At 37.4% G+C, this 15638-nt stretch overlaps 1 protein-coding gene across 1 annotated transcript in view; it reads right to left on the bottom strand.

Moving 5' to 3' along the window:
- The window catches only part of rod (rough deal), a 59690-nt gene extending 46640 nt beyond the window's left edge, over positions 1–13050 (bottom strand). Inside the window, exons 1-12 of the mRNA XM_067782150.1 lie at positions 12874–13050; positions 12455–12792; positions 10959–11282; positions 10691–10896; positions 10428–10636; positions 10284–10373; positions 9849–10010; positions 7771–8228; positions 7316–7694; positions 6852–7238; positions 4572–5073; positions 4131–4507 (exon numbers count right to left, since the gene is read on the bottom strand). Coding sequence (XP_067638251.1) covers positions 4131–4507; positions 4572–5073; positions 6852–7238; positions 7316–7694; positions 7771–8228; positions 9849–10010; positions 10284–10373; positions 10428–10636; positions 10691–10896; positions 10959–11282; positions 12455–12792; positions 12874–12966 — 3525 coding nt within the window. The 5' untranslated portion in view covers positions 12967–13050. The remainder of the gene's footprint in view (positions 1–4130; positions 4508–4571; positions 5074–6851; positions 7239–7315; positions 7695–7770; positions 8229–9848; positions 10011–10283; positions 10374–10427; positions 10637–10690; positions 10897–10958; positions 11283–12454; positions 12793–12873) is intronic.
- Positions 13051–15638: the final 2588 nt, after the last annotated feature.

Below are 15638 nucleotides of genomic sequence, written 5' to 3'. Positions count from 1 at the left end.
AATTATTAGTGTATCTAAAAATGGTATCTGTCCATCTTTCTCTATCTCTATCGTGAACTTTATAGATTTGTAATAGCTATTGGAAGATTAAGCATCACGTCTGCGTGTTCTGTCTTGTAAAATAGCGAATATATCAGCCACATATTTCGTTAGTAATCGTGGTTTGTTTATCGAGTCCGTCTCAAACCTTGTTAACAGATCCTCCATTACAATGTCCGCTACGACAGGTGACGCAGGTGATCCCATCGGCATCCCTGAACGTTGCTCATGAATTTTTTTATTGTACTTAATCTAAAACATTCAAGGGGGGTATAGCGCTTTTTTCATTGGTTATGTGATGTTGCTTAGATATTCCAAACACTAATGAATAGTGGTCTGTTATATTGCATTCAACAGTGGTCGATACAAGTACTTGTCCCTCGCTTAATATCAACTCTTGTACAGTCTGTTATTCCTCTTTCCATACCGAGTGAAGAGAGCATATCTAAATACAAAGTAACAATATCACTGTCTGTGTTAAATGTATTGATATTAATATCTCCTTTTATTATTTCGCATTCTTCATTACTTGACTTTCTTAGAACGCTTTCAAGTTCGTTTACAAAAGTGCGTACGTTGCTATGCGGAGGCCGATAGATGGCGTGCAAAGTGCATGCAAATTTGTTGTTACTTTTGGAAATTTTGATTTGGAGAGTTTCGAAAGAGGTAACCTGAATTATATTGCACTCATAAGCCAAATTTTCTCTTATGTACATCTCAATTCCGCCTCCTCTACGTTCCTCTTGGTTATAGAACTCAGAACAAAAACCCTCTATATGAAATAGGTTTAGCTCGTCTGCTTTTATATTAGTTTCAGCCAAAACGAGAAGATCTATACAGTCTATCAGTTGAGCTATTTCTGCAAGGAACGCATGAAAATTTTTTCTAAGCGATCTGATATTGAGGTAAATGCAGCGAAGTGAATGTTTCTTAAAGGTTATTATACTAATTTCATTAAAATTTGAATATCTTGTGTTAGTGATCCTGTTCATAATTGAGTGGTCTTGGAAAAAGTGAGATCAATATGGTAATAGATAATAAGAAATTAATTAAAATTAATTAAATTTGTCTTAATATAAATAAACTTATTATTCTCCTCTTTCCTTGACATTATTTTACCCTCCTTTTCCCAGACAAACTTCCAACCCGACGTCCGTGCTTTATTTTTTGCTGTCTATAACAGTCGTCGTTTCGATGCTGTGAGCTGATTGCCGATGTAAATTCTCTTATCTCCACTCGCATTGTTTTCGATATCGCTGGCTTTGATCCTCTTACCGCGTAATTTCAGTAGAAGCTTTTTTCTTGCGTACTGAAGAGAACTTAATAACTATGCTGTTGTTTTTTAAAACACATTTACTTGATAAAGCCCCATATCCGCAAGGTCGTTTAAAACCTCATTGAAGATGTCTCTAGATGAACAGGGAACCAATAAACGGTCAATTATATTCCAGGTTACATATGACAAATTGAAATCACCTAACACTATGACCAAGTGAGAAGCATTAACTAAAGAAGACACTGACCTTATAGCTGATGAATGTTTGCAGTATATCTGTAGATCAGATAGCGGAGGGACGTAGCTTACAGTAATATAAGTATAACAGGATATGGTTGAGAATTTTAAACAAATTTCCAGTGAACATTTTTTTCCCGATATTAAAAAAGATTTAAGAACGGTTATAGCAAATTGCAAAATTATAAAGAAAATAAATATCAGCGCAAGCCGTCCAATCTAGAAATTGGCAAAACACCAGTTCCTAATTATACAGGTGAAATACTTCATATTGATATTTTTATGATAAACTAGAAGACCAGGCAGACGTTGTCCTGCCCTAAATTTGGCCTATCTGCATACATTTTAATAAGTTTTTTTCCGTCTGACTCTGCCCTCCCCCTCTTCACAATTGGAAGTATAAATTGTGGTTTGTGTATTGAAAATAGTAATTTTAAATTGTAAAATAATTTCCGTTCCCTTTAATTGAGTATTAAAGTGACTATGTTTTATTTCGAAACACATATATATAAAGAAAAACCTGACGAAGAAGAACGCAGAGATTTTTAAGCCCTGAAGAAGACCACAATAAACGGTCGAAACGTCGGCAATAAAATAATAAAGGCGTTTTTCTGATTATTTTGACTGGAAACCCGATTAAAGAAAATTATACATAAAAACAAAACAGTCGGTAGTATCAACATAAATACAATAATAGTATTGTGACGAATATTAGTATCACTAAGTTATACTCACATCACTAGGGTTATTTAATAAAGGCACAACAACAATAAAGCAAGCTGCCACTCCTGTGTACGTAAACAAATCAATCATCATTTACTCACATACATACAAGGCAACGGAAAGATACGCACAAACACATGTAATCATCAGCCGAAATCGTACTCACATATACATACCCACATGGTTACAAACTACAAGTATACCTGTATATGGCTGGTAACCAAGCATGAAGTTCGAGAAATTACTAGACCTTAGTAGAAATATGCGAATGAAGCAGCGGAGAGTATAAAAACAGCTTAACCTGAGTAGTCAAGAATCAGTTTTGATTTAAACACGCTATTGGTTGTGAAGTATAATTGTGAAGTACTACTCTTGAAGTAATCTAAATAAAGACCATTTTGCAATACTAAATAGTGGAGTGATTTATTCAACAATTTAGCGATTCGAACATTAGTAGAAGGTTTCAAATAAGAGGAATTTTCATTAAATTCGTTACAGTATTCATTCTGTAGTAAATGATAAACCAATTCGAATTCTTCATAAGTGTGTTGAGGAAGAGTTGGGTAAGGTTCGAGAAAGATTGGTTAAGGCAAAAAAAACTAGTTAAGAAAGAGTTAATGGCACCAAGAAAATGAAAATGTATTTTTACCTGGTGACATTGTGTTTGTTAAAAGAAACAAGCGACTTGAGAATAAATTTGATAAACTGTTTAATGAGAAGATTTTTGAAAGGGATCTCGGTACAACAGTTTTAATCGAAGGAAAAACGATTCATAAAAGCAATATCAGATAAACCTCAACCTAAATTCAATACTTATTTATCGATCAAACAGATCAGATACAAGTAGGGGTGCCAATTTTGTTTATTACTGTTATTTATAATTACTCATTTTATCGTTTATATGTTTACCAATTAATATTTTAAATATGAGTTTGAAGTTTATATTTTAACTTTTATTTTTAATCTGTTAAGACCAAGCAGGGTATGCAAGGCAACAGTCCCCCGGTTATTAAGAGCCTTATTAAATTATATTATATTTAAATTCAAAGAATTTTAAATGTACTTAGTATTATATAAATCGAGGCCGCTTACATTTTAAAGGGGGAGTAGTTAAGGATGACTGTGGGTTCTTGGTCTTGGTACTACTTTGAGGAAAAACACTGTTTTCGTTTTAAAACAATAAGCTTGAATTTTGTAGTGTTTTTTGAAAAGAAAGAAAAATGAAAATTGTCAGAATAAAATTTGGATTCATAAATATAACACCAGATCAAAAGATCTTTTCATTATTTAAAATTCTCATACATAATTTAATTGCTTTAAAACAACAAAGGATAATTATTATTTTATATTTGCGTCAGAACCGAGGATGGTACAGAAATGTTCCAGCTCAGTACTCCCAGAAATTAGTTAAATATAAAGCCAATAATTTTACGTTACATTACCTTGTTTTTGTAGTGATAAGGATACTCCCCCAAGGCCTTGGGGAGTGTTATTAATGTTGATGATCCTTTTCCGGATGCAGATTCGGTAACAAGCAACATTAAGGTACTATCCCGCCCATTACGGGAACGATTTGGTATGACCACATGAAACCTTCTAGGCCATAACGCCCTCCCACCCACAGATCCACAAGGAACTTGGGGTCGCCAGAGCCTCGGCTGTCAAAGAAACAGGATTCGCCACGGGTAGGTGAGGTTGACAATTGAGTTGGAGAAGCTATATATTGCGCTGGCAACCCCTTAAAAGGGTACACAACCCCTTGCATCAATTTGGTATTTTAGTCGCCTCTTACGACAGGCATACCTACCGCGGGTATATTCTAAGCCCCCTAACCCGCTGGGGTACGATACATTACCTTCTTACGTGGTTGTTCCGGCCGCACATCGATTTGATCAAAAACTGATACATTGAGTTGCGCAGCAGACGTTTTAGCATCGGGCGGACAATTTATTTGCGCAGCTGAAAAATTTAATGTTGCATCAGCCAGTGTTATCTCTGAAACGTCCAAAAATTTGCAAATAATCTCATTAACTTCACGTTCTTTGTCCACAAAAAAACATTTTAATGCATCAACTGGATAGCTTTTAGCGGCTAATTGCACACATTTCAAAAGGTATGATAGCTCGGCTTTTTTGTAAGTATCCACTAAAGAAGCGCTCAGCATTAATTCATATGCAATGGGAAATGTGAATGTATCGATATCTTTATCCAGCGTGCTATTCGTAATATTAGCTATGAATTAAGAAAAAATTACCCATAATTAAATTGTATATATGCAACAATCAATTTGTCTTACTTTTAGTACTCCGTAATACTAAAAATTGTTGTGTTAGCAACTCCAATGCTAAATCTATGAAGTCATCTTTATTTTGATGCGTACAATCGACCAATTGCACCACAGCATATGAGAGAGCACAGGTTAGAGGTAGACAGTGGATACGTCGACTGATATGCAATATGCCATACACTTTTTCTAGCTGCAAAGCTGCACACAAATCGGCCACTTCGCTAAAGATAAAGCGTGGCACATTTACCGTTGCTTGACTTTGATCCATTATGCATTCAATACCACGATCGAGTAATTGTAAACGGTATGAGATAGGCACCAATTCGCTAACAGTATTAACGTGTAAACGAAACTTATGACATAATACGAAACGTTGCTCTATAGCCCGTAATTGCTGCTCCACACTAGACATGGCCGAATGTGGGACAATTAGTTTGAAAAATTCAACCATTTGTTTTTGTAGTTCTATATCTTTATCATCAAATGGCGTATTGCAATTTTCAAGTAATGCCTAAGTAAATATGAAAAAAAACGTTAAAGTTCGGATTAGTTGTTGTTATTGTTGTTGTTGTAGCGATAAGGTTACTCCCCGAAGGCTTTGGGTACGCTCCGGTAACCCAGCACCATTAAGGTGCTAGCCCGACCATCTCGGGAACGATTTATATGGCCACATTAAACCCTCAAGCCATCCGTCTCCACCCCCAAGTTCCATGAGGATCTTGGGGTCGCCAGAACCGCGTCTGTTAGTGAAACAGGATTCGCCGCGGATAGGTGAGGTTGACAATTGGGTTTGGAGAAGCTATATATTGCGCTGGCAACCTGAAGGATTGCGCTACACAGCCCCTTGAATCTGGTATTTTAGTCGCCTCTTACGACAGGCATACATACCACGGGTATATTCTGACCCCCTAACCCGCTGGGTAGTACGGATTAGTCGTATATATTCACTAATTAATTCCAAAAAAATATGCATAGCCCAAAAGCTGCATAGTTTTGAACTGATAATTTTACTGTCTCTAATAAAGCGCGCTAGCAATCTCTCCTTCAAGACAACTTACGCTTTATAAGTTGCCAAGGATATCTATTATTTTTAGATATTCTTGATAGAGAATACATTAATTAGTTAAAACGTAATATATACGTAATATGGTCGCCAAGCCTAAAAACTACTCACTGGAAGAAGCTACAGGCCTGCCAAAATACTGCTCTCAGAATCGCCACGGGGTGTCTTATGTCCCCAGAACACCATCTACATAATGAGACGAGAATACTCCCCATCAGGGAGAGAAATGAGATGCTAACCAAACAATTCCTGTTGAATACCCAGAAACCTGGGAATCCCATTGATGATCATCTGATTGATGAGCCAACTCCGCCCAGGGGCTTAAGGAGTCATCTGCGTAAGCATTATGAGGAAATACGGCACTTGAGAACACAGCCGTATGAAGCCAAAAAACACAAGCAGGTCCTCAGTGAACTCCCCAAACAGGCGTCGAACCTTTATGCCGGGAATTGCCCGGTAAATCCAGTGCTCAAGGAAGAGTACCCAAAACTTGCGGAAGAGGAACGCACATTCCCCAGGGAAACACGAGTAACTCTAGCTCAACTTCGGTCTAGATACTGTAACAGGTTAAACTCTTAAAAAATAAATAAATGTAAGGCGTGATAACCTCCGAAGAGATCTAAGGCCGAGCTTCTCTTCCAATTTGCGTCGTGCTCCTCTTGATTTTTCCCTACAAATTGGCCGGACGGGACCTACATGTTTTATGCCGACTCCGAACGGCATCTGCAAGGCAGATGAGTTTTCACTGAGAGCTTTTCATGGCAGAAATACAATCGGAGCGCTTGCCAGACACTGCTGAGGGGCGACCCCGCTTAGACAAATTTTCTTCTAATTGAAAAATCTTATTTCTAAAATTTTGATGTTGCTTTGCCCGGGAGTTGAACCCAGGGCATACGGTGTGATAGGCGGAGCACGCTACCATCACACCACGGTGGCCGCCAACTCTTACCTATCCAGAAACAACCCCCACATGCAAAACGTATGCCCCGCTTGCAATGTCTCCCCTCATGACAACAACCATCTCTACAATTGCACTACTATTGTAACTGTGGAACCAACACCTCTAACACCCCTCTCATTATGGTCCACCCCTGTTGAAACAGCAAGTTTCCTTGGACTCCTGTAGAGGATATTGATGACAATTTGTGATCGGTCGCAGTTATTGGATGAGGCGAAACACTGATACAACAACAACGTAATATTTTGGTATAAATTCTACTATTTACCGCAAAATCCTTGATGACGTCCATACAAGCTTTATTATTTTTATCATCGTTAAGTGATTTAAAATATTGATAAGCAAGTTCTGGCTTATTACTGCGCACTAATTGATAACAACAATTGAAGTTGGCGCTTGCGGCAACTTCGGGTGCAGTCTTGATCAACACACGTATATCATCAAGCATATCTGGTAATTGCATTTGTATTATGCGTTGTGCAAATAAAGACAAATTAATATGAGCATTACTATCTGCTGGCCAACCATATTTTACTTTCATTATTTTAATAACTTGATTTTCATATTCGGCATTAATTTGTAATGCATAAGGATGCGTAGAGTAACGTAATTTTATAAGTGAATTAGTAATCTCGGGCCACGGCACTGGCGCGCGCTATTTGAAATAACGTGACAGGGGAGAAGATTTAATTAGTTTGATGAAATAACAATTTTTTTAAAATTTTTACATACTTGTAAAACCATGAGCGCGCATTCTAAACGATCGTCTTCATTATGTAGTAACTCAATACAGGAAACAGCGCGTTCTAACCAAGTGCTCAGAGAATTGCGATTTACTACCAATAACGAGATATATTGCCTTATCGCCTCCACCGGCGTTTTACCTTTTTCTTGAAAAATGGGATATAAGAAGTCATTAACCAAACTTCTCAAATTATCCAAATGTACCCGTTGCAATATACAAAGAGCTGTCTCATCAACTGAGTCCTTTAAATAATTATCCAGTGTAAATATTAAATTGTAACGTTTTTTCAAAACTGACAAATCTTGCAGCGCATTCACTAAATCTTGTAGTTTGGCAATATTGCGTTCATGTTGACGACGAACATCACTAAAATAAAATTTTATATACAAATTATTTTTTTTATGATATGTAAGTAGGGCCACATTAGCGCCAATGTGCTTACCAATGCATAAATTGTACTTCTTCGAATATCTCCGCTACTTTAGTAGCAAACTCCAATCCAATTTCTGGCCAATGCTCTGCATATTGCAGGGTACGCGTCTTTTGTATACTCCATTCAGCAAAGTATGGCATTAGCTTCGGATGTGTCTTACTTACTGTAGGCACAAATTGGCGTAACCATTGTACAACATTGAAGGGTTCAGTGTGATTTGGTATTAAGCTTAGTAATTTACATAATTCTTTATCGTTCAAATGTGGTAACATCGCGCTTATGTGACGTTTCCAAATCAAGCATGCAGCTGGCATATCTGTTTTAAATAGTGCAATAACCAACTTTGGTAGATTTGCATGATATATAAATTTCGACCATTCAATATTAACTTCATAGGGATCAATGATTGTGAGTGTTTCCAGACGACGCAGCTGCTCGTGAATTTCGAGTACATCTGTTTCATTTTTCTATAATTTTTATAATATTTATGTATCATTAGGGTGTGAAACGTATGGCGCGAAGTGACTCTTACTATGGACGAAAACCATAAAATATTGTTAAACCTCAAAATCGTTTTGCATGCTTTGATGAAATTTATATTTTCTGGCTGTTTTAAAATTGCAATATTTTGTTTAAAGAACTGTGTAAAAAAGAAATTAAATGCATGTCGGAATTCGTGCCTTGTTATATGCAACACGAACGTCATGCTGAACATATATCCAGTAGATATTGCTGGAAGGCGGCCGCGGGAAGGTCGTTGGTCAGGCTTCGTGATATGCGCTATGGGCTTTCTGACTGCAGACACTCTAGCCTTCTTTCCAGTTTCGACTTTATCCCGGACAGAACGGACTATTGTATGCCGATAACTGCTCCCTATACAACCTTCACCCCAGTCATTCCACCGAGAGAGGAGTGGGGAAGAGGAATTATCTGAGACCGGATGCGGTGGATGAAATGCTATCCAGTGCTACTACGGTTAGGGAATTTAACATCTACTCTGATAGTCAAGCGGCTATCAAGGCCTTGACCTCAACTACAGTGCTATCGAGGGTGGTCTGGAAGTGCCTGACCTCGCTTGCGGTTGCATCGAATTATTTTACAATTAAGATTATCTGGGTCCCGGGCCATAGTGATATCCCGGGTAACTGTCAAGCGGATCTCTTAGCCCGCATCGGTACAACTGAACCGGATGAAGATGGCTGTAGGGATTTCGGGATTCCGCTGGCCACTTGTGGATTGCTCCTCCATAGCTGGGCCTCGAGTCAGTTCAGCAAACGTTGGGCGGACACCACATCTTGCAGGGTAGCAGGATCTTTCTGGGCGAAAATGGATGGCAGGTCTGCTGAAATAATTGGCTTCACTAAGGCTCACCTATCAATGGTCATTGGGGTTTTGACAGGGCATGTCCCATGGATATCCATGCAGTACGTCTCAATATACTGGAAACTCCATCCTGCTGCAGCTGTATGGGGGATGACGAGGTGGAATCACCAAAGTACTTTATGCTTGATAGCCCAGCTTTTGGCAGAACTAGGCGAAAGTACTTCGGTCGCGACTCACTTGGATCTCCCGAGGATTTATCCAAAGTTGGGATCGGTGTCATTCGGAGCTTTATCGTTGCTACCCAACGATTCTCTAAGTAGCTAGATCTAAGTCACCGTTAATTTGGTGTATGTGGTATCACAACGGACTTTCGTGTTGTCCATGTGAGCTATCCTTATCAGGGCAGCTACCACCTAACCTAACCTAACCTATATGCAACACTTTTTTAGTCTTCCTCGCTCTCTTTTGGTGAATATTTAGTCTTTTTTAAGGTATATAATAGTGTCATTTCAATTCGGTAGAAAATATTGTAAAAAGGAGCCAACAAATTTTTTCGTGAGTTCCACAAAATTATTGCTTGTAGAATTTGATTTTTTTCGCACTTTTATCACTTGTATCAAAAAAAAATTGGGCTGACAATTGCAAGCTTAAGATGACTAGGTGTGACAAAGTAATGTCGATTTTGAGATTTCACTTGTTAGGTTTCATTTAGAGTATATTTTACTGCGCCTCAAAAATTGCTGTTGCATGGTCTTATTTATTACCTCTTCGTCTAAATGTTTTAACATTTCTAGCAAGTAGCGCTCTAATATGCGGCGTGATGGCATATTAATCATGCGATTATTTTTGAAAAATTCACTACTTTCAATATTATTCAATATATCAAGCAGGTCGTTGAAGTTTTGCTCCAGCAACTCGGGATTATTCTATGATTTAAATAGAGACAAGTAAAATTTCATTAAAGAAATTGGCTATTCATCCGGAAACATTTATTTTTTGTTGTACAGAAAAAAAAAACAGCAAACAAAGATAAACAAAAATCGGAAATTTTTGTACTCAATTTTCCGGACAAATATCGACATCCTTAATAAAAATAAAATATTTTATTAAATTATTATGCGGTATTCTGAGTTAATTAATAAAAAACATCCAAAAAAGTGTCAGAACTTAGTCAGAATACCGCATATATACATGCATACATCACCAAGAGAAGTTAGTGTTAATAACACGCGTTTCGCTTTTGCTTCATAAATCGGTTGCAAGCACAATTCAAATTGTTTGCCAAAGTTCTGAAATTTTAAAAATGACAATTATAACATCTTGTTAAGCCTAAAATAATTTACTTCAGCTTCTTCTAAAAGTCCTTTAGATATAAGTTTTTTAAAACGTTCGCTAGGATGCGTTTCTGATACCAAAATCATTTCTATTTCTGTCGGTAGATTGCTCTCATTAGGTTGCTTACCGCTGAGATAGTATAAATTGACGGAACATTTAGGCTGATGTACAAGCCAGGCATGCTCGGTTACTTCAAGCTCACTATTGCATTTAAAAGCTAAAATATTAAATAAAGATTAAAAAACACGTTTAACATTAAAAAATGTCCTACATGGATATTCCAAAAATTTAACAAGACGTTCAGCTCCTGTTGTTGTAGGCTTCAGCAATACCAGCAACTCTATATTTTCATCACTGCATTCCATAACAATGACCTCATCTATGAGTAATTCATTCGAAATTTGCGATTTCGGAAAATTTAACATTTTCGTTATTGGGCAAAACTCCAATAAATGGCCAGACAAGGTCAGTAGTAAGCTGTGTATATATAAAGATAATAAGTATTGAGTACAAGGCTATTTGGACCATGTAGTACTTACATATAATTATCCAAATAAAGGATACGTTTTATACCACGAAATTTATCAGGTATCAGGGTTTTAGAAAAATCATCCTCACGTTCTCTACAAAAAACTGAATTGTGTGTACCAGCAATGCAAAGCGGTATTGGTTGCTCTGTGGAATCCAAGCCATATTTTGTAATTAGTACCGATGATTCGATACCACTCAAACCACGTAATGAACCGACAATCCGTTTTATGGAGACTGGTTCCAAAAAACTTTCATCAAAGAAGACGGTCTCATTCCCTTTGAGTGATATATTCATATTTGCTTCTAGTATACCTTCGTTGATTTGACTCAACCTAGATAAATTTTTAGAGAAATTTGAAAGTTAAAACTGAATTATTTTACCACATAGTTAAGGATTGGTTATCGCATTTGTACTGGTACAATTTAAAAAGTAGGTTTAAGCCAGTTTACGTTCTCAGTGATATCAACGCAAATATTTTTTATGCGAATTCTAGTTTTCTGAACTTATTTCTTATTTTTGCTGAAATAATTAATGGTGCTTTCTTGGAGTCTAGCTGTTGAACTAAGTCACTTGGCGCTCTACGAAAATGCTGAATTGTAGATAGTAGCACCCCTTTTTTAGTAGGAAAAAGAGAGAGCTTAGAATCAAAAGACAAACTTTTTTTAGAAAAGAAAATGCCTTCAGGGGTGGAGGGGTGCCTCTTAAATCAGATGCCTGTTGAGATGCCAACGAGCGACTCCAAGTCGTTATCACAAGTACTGGCGGCAATAGATTTGAGTATTTTATTACGGATCTGGATTTAGGTGTAATTACGGATGCATGCTCGCCAAGATTTAAGATCCTGATCGAACGGGATTCAAGGGGTTGTGTAGCGCAATATATAGCTTCTCCAACCCAATTGTCATCCTCACCTTCGAGCGGCGAATCCCGTTTCACTAACAGACGAGGCTCTGGCGACCCCAAGCTCCTCATGAAACTTGGGGGTGGGGAGGGAGGGATGGCCTGAAGGTTCAATGTGGCCATATAAATAGTTCCCGAGATGGTCGGGCCAGCACCTTAATGGTGCTGTGTTACCGGAGCGTATCGGATCTGTATCCGACAAAGGACGATCACATCGATAACACTCCCCAAAGCCTTCGGGGAGTAACCTAATCGCTACAACAACAACAACAACAACAACATCCTGATCGAACGTCGTACACAGTATTTTTAGATGTAAGACTGTCCGTAGCGTAATGCCATCGACGTGGATGTCCAATATGGTCAATATTTGTTTTGTGTACGTTGTCAATAAGTTCGTCGATGATTTGGTCGGTGGCAATGCACCGGCGCCTGACGGACAGACAAGTTAACAAGCCTTATTCAATTTGGGATCGTTATCCCTTTTTAATATTCTACTGTAAATTTTTTCACTTCGCGAGTGCGAGGTAGTAGCTTATAAGGCATCTTTAAATTGCGGAAATGATCAGGTCTTGTACTGTTTAGTCCAACATAGCAACATACATATAGACACTTCCATTGGAACAAGTTATATGGAAACCGCCATCTAATTGTTGTATGTTGGTAAAGGTGCGTCCCATTAAATTCACATCTTCAGCGTTGATTGTTACATTGAATAAAGGTACTCCTCTGATAAATATTCCATGTACAGCACCATCACGTAGTCCAACTAATATCAAATTTCCCAAAGTCGAAATCGATGCAGCATCTATATGCGCTTCAAAGCTGAGATAGCTGCATTTGGCACCCAATTCATCTTCAAGTAATATTAGGCTTTTATCAATTGAGAGGACCACTTTGTTGTTTTGCAGAGCAGCATTGACTTGTGGGTACTCATGCACCTGAAATATTGATGTTTTTATTGCAATAAAAAAATGCATACAAATTTATTTGTAAACACAAAATTTTCATGGCTTCTTTACCTCTTCACTTTGTATTCTGAAAATACCACGAGATGAAAACGCATTCGATATAGTTTCATCTTCAATTGGAGATTGTTCAAAATTGCACCACATTTTTTTTATTTAATTCGTATGTTTTTTCCTCTATTTTCGCTTATTTGTTGGTAGCAAATTATTTAAAACAAGCGCGACGATGCTTTTGAAAACTCTCTATTGTGAATAAGAGGTGAGGTGTTTAGGGTGACAGCTGTTGGAAGAAATACATCCGTCGGTAAAATTCGAGATTGACGTGAAACCATGATTGACGTAGTGTTTGTGTTCCGGGGACATTCCAACGCGGATCCAGGAGCAGGGATTACCGGAGATCAGCTAATTGGTACTTTTTGATAAGATTTGAGGTAATTCGCCTTACAAGAATACTGAGTATCATATTACTATCATCTGATTGTCAGCAATGTCAACCTAACTATCAGCGCCTCATACAAACTTTCTATCACAAACTTAAGGGGACTTGCGCAAATGTGATGTAAACAACTGTGTACGTGTGAGTTTTTGTCTCCTTCTTATACACCAACATGGCCTACTGATTAATTATATAGCCGTACTACTCACTCTCATTACTTTTCCTGGATCAGTGCTGACACTCTAACTATCAGAAAGTGTCATAAATGATAGTTCACTGTAGATATCAGGTTTGACTGTTATACTATCATAAATGACCATTGTTATATTCCGCCAAAAATGAAACAATGCTTTTTGCTTTTTATTTACTTTATTTCATTACGTTTTTAATTTTGTACGTGATAAAAGCATACGTGTTTCTTATTTGTTTAAAATAAATAGTTTTATAAGAATTCGAGTTCACAATGTTCAATTTAAATTCAGAAAATAACAAAACAACAGAAGAGCGCTTTCCTCATGCGGAAGCATATTTAAAAATGAATCACCACTAACCACTATTATTTTTCGCGTATCAATTTTTTGAATGCGCCCCATACATTCCGACAGCTGTTGATATTTTTTAATATTATTTTCGATTTTTTTTCTTTTAGCATGGAGCTTTGAAAATCTCTCTTTTTTATATGGTTTTCGTCGGTTGAAAATGGCGGAATTTAAAAAATAACAAGACAACCGTGATAATCATTAGATTGTCATATGACAGTCAGTAGTGACAACGTGATTAAATCGGATAAACTGTTCTTACATACATAAAATTCCGTTGAGAATTATGTATCTGTCTCACATGCATAATGGTATCTGCTGTATGTTCTTTTGTTCTGTACCAGGTGTCCGAAGCTTTCCCAGTTTGAGTCCTTTTTCATGATTATAGGCTGTCGTTGGGAACATGCGGACATGCGTGAGCGAACAAAGGAACATACATAAATTTGAGTATCAATGTTTACATCATCGCAGGATCAGCATTTTCAATTACAAGTGTGAGTGTATTAGTAAAACTATCAGCGTTTCTTGTAGGGTCTTTACTTTAGCTCACAACTGCTAAAACTCGTCCAAAAATATCGAGAGAGGTGTCAAAAAATGCGTTATGAACCCAGGACCACGAATCCGGAGGCGGATATTGGAAATTCTATTTATTTTCGGAGTTATATGCAAACAAAATTAAAAATTTTCATGTGGTTGTTTTAATTTTGATGATTTAGTTTTACCCACAAGAAAAACTGTGGGTACAAGTGTTTTGCGCGGATATAGTTTTGGTCTCCAAACCGGTGTTGGACCCACCCAGGGTAATTCTTTTAAGAGCGGCCGAAGGCCGCCAATGCCGAAAGATTTGACACTTCCACTTCTGGCACAATACCAATTTGACGTTTTTCCATAGATTTACAAAAACAAGGTACATGGAACTTACATTTACATTTGTATGTATGTCACCGAAGGTTTTGGGGAGTGTTACTGATGTTGATGATTCTTTGCCGGATATAGATCCGGTACGTTCCTTTAACAATCTACATTAATGTACTATCCGGACCATCTCTGGAACCATACCATATTGGACCTTTTAGCCACCCCGCCACCTTTTCCCCATTCAACTTTGTTCTATGAGGAACTTGGTGTCGCCAGATCCTCACCTGCTATATGTAAATGATACATTACGCCTAGCGTAAGAGAAGTTGATCATTGCCTTGCGGAAGCTATGAATTGCACTTATCAGCCCTTAACATAATAGAAACACATTGCGTTTGCGTAAGGGAAAGGACTTTTTTGCCTTACCGAAATAAATATGCGTTGGGACAACGTAAAACGTGTATGGGAACGTCAAACCTAAATGTCACGCAAACGAAAATTGGAAAGTGTCTTAGCTTTTAACGCAGTAAATTCACCCTCGGTTCTTCTCATAATATTTGCTATTGGGATTTAAAAAATTAGTTTCTATCACGGGTCGTAGTCACCAATTAAGGGCCAAATTAAACTTCCTTAACCCTAACGCCATAATCGTAACCATACCCATATACATATCCATCTCCAAAGTGATCGATTAATGGTGCCTTAACCTAAAAACCGTGAAAATTTCATAAAAAAGAAGAAAACGCAAAAAATTACAAACATATTCCACAAAAAATAAGTCTCTTAGTCAAAACGTATCCAAAACAATAAATAAAATATACAAAAAGTTAATAAATTCACCAACTCAAATATTTTTAGGTTATGGATATGGCGAAAAACCAAAAACCAATTGGTTGGCTATGGTATGGTTATGGCGTTAGCGTTATGGTATGGCACCATTGATCGATTACATTGATTTCCATAAGGTAGGTTCGATCAGCTGTTTT

This window comes from Eurosta solidaginis, chromosome 1 (assembly GCF_040869045.1).
Source record: "Eurosta solidaginis isolate ZX-2024a chromosome 1, ASM4086904v1, whole genome shotgun sequence".
NCBI lineage: Eukaryota > Metazoa > Arthropoda > Insecta > Diptera > Tephritidae > Eurosta > Eurosta solidaginis.
This window is presented reverse-complemented; position numbering and strand designations above follow the sequence as displayed.